The following is a 7,483-nucleotide window of genomic DNA, read 5'->3' as shown; positions in this document are numbered from 1 at the left end:
AATACCCTCACGTCTTTGTTTAATAGGGAAAGGGAATGCAGATGACGTACTGGTTGGGTGGAAAGAAAAACTACGACAAACCTCTACCAAAGATCACAGAGTAAGTAGTTATATAATATGTACACACACACACACCACACACACACACACACACACACACACACACACACACACACACACAACACACACACACACACACACACACACACACAACATACACACACACACACACACACACACACACACACACACACACACACACACCGCACACACGCACGCACGCACACACGCACGTGCAAGCGCGACAGCGCCACGCGCACACGCACACGCACACGCACACGCACACGCACACGCCACACGCACACGCCACACGCACACACACACACACACACACGCACACACACACACACACACACACACACACAATATAATATATAATATATATATATATATATATATATACATATTTAACAATTATTTTATTTATTTGTAAGATCGTCCACTGTCACTCCTTCATTGTCGTAACCAATGGAATGAAGTTCCGCCATTTTGTTTGTATGGAAACGAACATGGCATTTCATCTATAGCGGGCATCACTTGCAATTAGTCAAGTATTAGTGACTCATTAACGCGTGATTTGATTTGATTCGTGATTTTCGTGATTGGTGTCGTGATTTGATATTATATTAGGCCCATATATAGACTGGCAGACACCGACAACGAAAACGGAAATGGCAACGGGCACGGAAGCGCTGCGGAGGCAAAAGACAAAGATGTCACTGAAACCAATAAAGGAATCAAAGTTATATAAGTTATAACGGTAGGGCGTGCCTGCGTGTGTTCGTGTGTTCGTGCGCGCGTGTGTGTAGTAGTAGCTGTAGTACATTGTCATCACTGTATATTAGCTTGTTTCTACCTGCCATTGTGAGAGGCGAATCGTTTCATAGAGATTGATATCCGATAAAAAAAAAAGGTAGTTATAACACTACGTAAGCAATTAAAGGCTTACTACCCCAAGTTTACCTGTGATTTATCAAGTGTAACTAAATCAAATGATCCCTGATAGTTGCATTATCTATTCAACATGTGTATGGCATCTCGTTGTGTTTATATCTATCGTATAGTGACATAATTTTGCGAGCGGACTAGTGTATTATTACCAGCAAAAACAAATTTCTTCGGTGTTCGTCATAGTTATAGTCACATTCTAATTATATAGATGACATTTCTTAGTTTGTCTTCTGACACCGTGTGTAGAATAGCAACATAAACTCATGAATGGTCATTAGAAATTGGCCACATTACACAATACCATCATATACATATAAATAAGAGCTATGACTATATAATTTTAAAACCATATTCATAAGAAAGCTAGAAAGGTCGGATTAATCGATATCTATAACTACCTATCAGTATATAAATGACGTAAACAGCGTAATAAAATGGATAATTATGACTAATTGCAAACTTTGGATCTTTAATCCTTGTGTATATTTAATCATTTTCTTGCAATCATAATTCAAATCAATGCATGCAAATGGGTTGCGTTGTGTTTCTGCGATATTAATGCAAGAAAAAATTGACAAAATGAGGTTTTGATTTCTGTGTCTAGACCCTAATTGATGAATAAAAATGAGATTAAATCTTTTCGTAAAGGTGAGTTGTACTCCATCCACTACTAAAAAAACTGTTATGCATATTAAACTCCGAACTAACCTGATGTAATATCCACCAATCAGAGCACGTCTTGTGGATAACAAGCAATATCTGTTTAGACTTGTTTTTCCTGAAGTAGAAATCACAAGGAATCCAACAAGCTTTTATAAAAATTAATTTTTAATTAAAAGAAATGGTTTTCTGTTATTTAAATGATTAATAAAAATCTATTGTCGATTTAAATCTGGTATTTTATTTGCATCACATCCCGCTACACCGAAATACTTTCACGAGTTACATCGAATCGACGAACGTGTAAAATAACTAAACATCGAATTAAATAATATATATTATAACTAAATAGGATAAATTAATATAAAAATATAAATAATAAATAGACACAAATAAATAAATAAATATATATTATACACACTCTCACATATATATATATATATTTAGATTATATAATGTATTATATAAGAATATTTATTATATATATATATATTATTATTTGGTGTTTGTGTCGTGTGTGCGTGTGTGCCGTGCGGTCGTGCGGGCGGTCTGTGTGAGTGCTCCTGCAGTGGTGCGTAGCGTGCGTGTGTGTGTGGTGATGTTGTGTGGGGGTGTGTGTAATGTGTTGGTGTGGGGTGTGTAAATGTTGTGTGGTTTGTGTGTGTGTGTGTGTGGGTGGTTGTGGTGATAGCCACCGTGCATCGATTTAGCCTCGAGTCAGCTATGTGCGAGTCAGCATGTCAGCACCATTGTGAGCGCCGGCGACCGTCACAGCAGCAGCGCTGAGTCAGGTCAGGCAGGCCCACCAGCGAGCACATACATGTTATACATTGCTCGCGATTATGCACATCTCCGTGAGTTGCCCTCTGTCTATAGTATTACTCATAAATAGCATTTAACGAGCGCATCGATCCACGGCCGTTGGTTTCCGCAGCGTTACGCCAATCGGTCGAGAGAACGGCGCCGTGGGAATAAAGGCGACACCACGTTTAGATGGCCACGTGCGCGGAAGACTGACGACATTGAGCCAAGTGGTGTGGTGTGGGTGGGTGTTTGGATCGTGCGTGTGCGGGTCGAGTGCGCGTGCAGTGCGCGTGCGTGCGTAGTCGCGTGGCCGTACAATGGTCGTGGGGGGGGGAGGGGGGGGGGGCGGTGGCGTGCGGGGCGCTGGGAGCGCGGGGCCGGGAGTTTTGTTGCGCGTGGCGTGTGCGTGCTTTGCGTGCGTTGTGGTGTGCCGTGCGTGTTGCGTGTACGTGCCGCTGAAGCAGAAAGCGGCAACAATCAGACTATTTTTTGCTGGAAAGGAATTCTTGCCAGCCTATAAGGAAACTCACTAGCAAGTCCGGCGTGTGTACGTTTTCTTGATGGCCGTAACCATAAGGTGGGTTTGCCACTATAAGCAGCCTTCTAACGTGATAGAGAAGCGATAATAAAATGTTGCGATTTTCAGAACATATTTTGGTTACGATTTGTCTATCAAATTATTAGATAAGAGCGGTGAACGCGAGCGTGCAAGCGTCGCTCGGACTTGTCGAAACTGTATGTAACTGTCAGAGTCCAAATCAGCGATAACTGTTGCTATATGGCGTTGTAACAAAATGAAGTGGGTGAGCTGTAACCTACGCGGGTAACATCCGGTAGAGAAGTTTGTCTGTCTTTAGTTTTTCCTCGTTCAACTGCTGAGTTCTCTCATCGACGATTTCTTCCAGATTGTTCGAATACTTCTCCATCATGCTCAATATCATGTCGATGATGATGATGCTGCGGTAGACACGCGCAAACACGTATCCGATGTAATCAATACAGTCCGCAGGTAATACGTACAGCTTTAACGGTTATTTCAGAACTTGCTGATACCTATTATTATGGCCCGTTGATACCCGATTATACGTTGATTTTACTCGAAACATATGAAAACAATTGAGATAGTATCGAAGTCTTTATAATCCTAACTCTCTTTCCCACGTGAGTAGTTATATTTGTGTTTGGTGGCGAAAAAATTCAACTTACCAAACAAATACTTTCCTTCGGGTCACATTCTGTTCCAATGTAAAAAATATCAGGTATTTTTGATTTTTTTTGGAAACCCGTAACATAATCTGACTTACTCTCCGCCAGTGATGTCTCGTAGTGTCTTTCTAATGCTCGTAAAAGTGGGGCGTACTTCCGTGTTCTCACTCCAGCAGTTGCAGATCAGTCCCTTGATCTTAGGTGAGATGTCAACAAACTCATCGTCCGGGAGGGGGGGTCTGAATGGCTTCGCCTCTCCATTGCGCACTCTATTTACAGCGTCTGTAATCAAAATAGATATAGCCATGATGACTAACCGCCACTCTTCTCTCACCCCCCTCTCTATTTATTTATTTATTTATTTGTTGGTTTGTTGGTTTAATTATCTATTTATTCAGTTATTTATTTATTTATTTATTTAGTTGTTTGTTGGTTTGTCTGTTTATTTTATTTATTTATTTTTTGTATATATATTTATTTGTTTACATAACGCACCTCGTGGAACCATGTTGTCGAAGTTGAATGCTGGTTGTCGGCCACACACCTCGTAGGTGATGATGGCAAACGAGTACACGTCCCCTTTCTGTGTGCCTTTTGGACTCGGGAAATTTTCGCGCAGAATCTCAGGTGCGGTCCACTGTTTTCCTGTGATGTGTTATAAACAAAATTTAGTTGAATGGGCACCCCACATGCACCGTGATGTAATCTGCAGCTTCGATATCTATTTTCATGGATTTATTGTCCGCGTCCATGTTAATTACCTTATCTTTACTCAGCCATGAATGCTGAAATTTTCTTGTACGAGTGCACGTGCGAATAACCTACGAAGAAACATGTAATTTTCATCCTCCTCTTCTTTCTGACCCATTCCCATCAAGAAGCTTTGTAGGCCGTAGTCGGTGATCTTAACCGTCCAGCGATTGTCGACAAGACAGTTGGTCGACTTGAGGTTTCCGTGGGAATGCAGTATGCTCTTGTGAAGGTATTCCATGCCACGGGCGATGTCAGCGATCATCGATAGTTTGAAGGAGTTGTCCAACTTGACATCGTCATTCTCTATGATGTCCTGATAAATATATATAATGAGCAATGATATGACGCTATGCAAGGCATCTGTAGCTGCACGTTGCTCATTGATTCCAACTTGAACTACAATTCAAACTTTGAATCCGAAGGCGGCCCTACCATGACGCAATACCATGGGTTTAATGCATATTATTTAGACAGAGTAGGTTTAAACTATACTACGTAAAATCATATGTATAAAGCACTTCTCGTTCAACATTAGTGAAAAGGTTTTGCGTTTTGTAACTGTCGCCAATCGTTTGCTGGTGGCGCCACTGTCGTGTAATATGTTTCCTTACCACTATGCTACCCTTGTGACAATACTGCCAGATAATGGCGATGTTGGGTGGTTCGATGCATGCACCGATGAATGGATTCACATTCTCGTGGAGTAGGTCACGTATCTGTAATGCAGATAAACTTGTGGTACTGGATGAAATAAACAGCAGAGCATCCTGAAGAGAGGCCCAACGTTTTCAACCAGATTGATCGGCTCTTAATAATAATACCGGGGGTATATAATATCGGGATCTATATTATAGACATCTATATTATACACTGCTGATAACACTTATTTCTCACTTACTACACTTAAACAACAATCGTAGTAAGAACTGTGTCCTATCTGTCTTTGCAATTGTTGATGTAAAAGCTGTAATTGATTTGGCAGGTGAATTGAAATAATTATGTCTCACTGATGAGATATTAGCCACGTTTTTAATCGTGAGTAGTATTGCATATATAGCAGAGTAATACGATTAAATAGCCGTTACAGTTTTGTGGATTAATATTCAATGTACGAAGGAGGACGTAATTAACGTGTTTTTATACCGTAAAGAACTCCTTCAAGACGTTCCTGGAGACGTTGATGTGTTCCTTAGTGACGTCCTTGATGGCGACCATGGTTCCACGGTAGTAACCGATCTTGGCGTAGGTGGCTTGTCCATTGCTCGTCGGCATGGACTTTGACTGACTACCGGAGCTCTTTGAGGCGTCTCCGCTTATACCGGCAGCTTCCTTATCCGACCCACTCTTCATGCTCGGCTAGCAAAATACCGATAAGCAATATTAATTCAATGTACCTTGTGCGTTACAAGAGTTTAATTCATAATTTTGACTATCCTGTGAGAGTTATCGTCTCTCGCATTTTATTACATGCGGTGCGGCGTATAGGGTAAGGTTATGGGCTGCTACGGTTTAGTTGTTTTAAAAGAACCTGTCTATAAGCAGAAGAAGTTTCACGCTACTGAAATCTAATTCGCGCGATTAATGTCACGTGACAAGAACACTCACGTGACCAGAGAGACTCGTGGTGAACATTAGATGGCGACACGAGTATTTGCGTCACTACTCACGTTCACGTGACATTCGATCTAATTCTGTACATCGTCCAAAATATCTGCTGTGAATTCAATAAAATTGGGAAATCTGTCACCGACAAGGCACCACATTTTCTTACCTTGCTGCCAGGCAACTTTTTCTTGCTATGCTTGCCAGTGGATAGCTGTTCTATTTCGTCATAGTCTAATTTCCACGATCCACTCTTCAGGTGAGTTTCATAGATGGTTTTACTAAATGAGAGGAAATTTGCCCTAGGATCACGCAGCAATGTTAATTAGGGGACACGCGAACCTCATTGATAAAGCCTACCTTGCTACCATCCTTTACTCTCTTCTTGGAGTGTCTACTCTTTACATCCAGTAATTCAATCGAATCATAGTCGATTTTCCAGCTGGTGCTCCTTAGCTGTGACTCGTATACCCGCCGCCTGCTGGGAGAAACATCCCCATATAGGGCTGCCTACTAGAGCTCTACCTAACTATCGTCTATCAGCGTAGACCTATGACCTATTGGGTTAGGGTTAGGGTAATGGATGGGGTTTGGATTAGGCTTAGGATAAAATCATCTAGAATCGCTTGTGAGACTATTCTAATCTGCACTTGACAAAGAAGAAGGAAAGACTTCTTACTTGAATAACAGCAGCCGAAGACAACACATGCGGTGAGTATTGCACAGCTAGTGACACTATTCTAATCTGCACTTGGGTTACAAAGAAGAAGGAATGACTTCTTACTTGAATATCCAGCAGCCGATGACAACACATGCGGTGAGTATTACACAGCCCAGAACGACGCCGATGATGACATACATTGTTGCTGAAATCGTAAGCCACTAGCATTAGGATCGTGAACAAGATATCATCCAAAATGCTATTAGCTGTCAGAGCATTAATGGTGTTGTGACAGTGTTAATGTAGTTTAGAATTATTAGAAGGTAGAGAGTAGAGTTAGTTTGAGAAGATACGTGGTGTTCGTTGGTAACACATGTATAGATATTTGCGCTACGCGCGAGCGCATAGTTAAACTAGAGCACTCGGAGAGCACAGACCTCCGCCGAGACAGCTGAATTCTCTCACTGTGAAACAACACACTTATTAAATATGTAGCATGAGGACGTTCATGTACCTTTTGACAGTATGATATTCGCATTATTTTTTTTGCATCTATAGATGGCCAATTAATTAATTAAACAAAACGGTGCACTCACAGTGACTTGAACACTTCAGGAGTTTTAGTATTTTGATTTTAAACACGTGATGGCAGCAGATTTAACGATTCAGTTGTTGCGTGAATGACCTGCAACATTCGGTGGGCAATCTAACATGCCTCCGAAGCGATAACATCGTTATGTGGTGGTCCCTAATAAGGAATTAGGCCCAGAAGAGATTATTTTCTAC

The 7,483-nt window shown here is 41.3% G+C and overlaps 1 protein-coding gene and 1 long non-coding RNA gene across 2 annotated transcripts in view; one reads left to right on the top strand and one right to left on the bottom strand.

Moving 5' to 3' along the window:
• LOC106812657 overlaps positions 1 to 1,194 on the top strand; it is a 2,964-nt gene extending 1,770 nt beyond the window's left edge. The window contains exons 2-3 of the long non-coding RNA XR_001394364.1: positions 27 to 100; positions 691 to 1,194. This is a non-coding gene — a long non-coding RNA (uncharacterized LOC106812657). The remainder of the gene's footprint in view (positions 1 to 26; positions 101 to 690) is intronic.
• Positions 1,195 to 3,290: 2,096 nt separating this feature from the next.
• Positions 3,291 to 6,457, bottom strand: LOC106812650 (resact receptor-like). The gene is made up of 8 exons (XM_014816572.1): positions 6,397 to 6,457; positions 6,206 to 6,317; positions 5,578 to 5,790; positions 5,046 to 5,150; positions 4,507 to 4,747; positions 4,177 to 4,326; positions 3,780 to 3,963; positions 3,291 to 3,432 (listed from the first exon to the last, which is right to left on the bottom strand). Exons 1-8 carry the CDS (start codon positions 6,405 to 6,407, stop codon positions 3,291 to 3,293), a joined length of 1,158 nt encoding a protein of 385 aa, XP_014672058.1. The 5' UTR covers positions 6,408 to 6,457.
• Between the last annotated feature and the right edge of the window lie 1,026 nt (positions 6,458 to 7,483).

The sequence above is a fragment of the Priapulus caudatus genome, unplaced genomic scaffold (genome assembly GCF_000485595.1).
Source record: "Priapulus caudatus unplaced genomic scaffold, Priapulus_caudatus-5.0.1 Scaffold671, whole genome shotgun sequence".
Lineage (NCBI taxonomy): Eukaryota > Metazoa > Priapulida > Priapulimorpha > Priapulimorphida > Priapulidae > Priapulus > Priapulus caudatus.
This window is presented reverse-complemented; position numbering and strand designations above follow the sequence as displayed.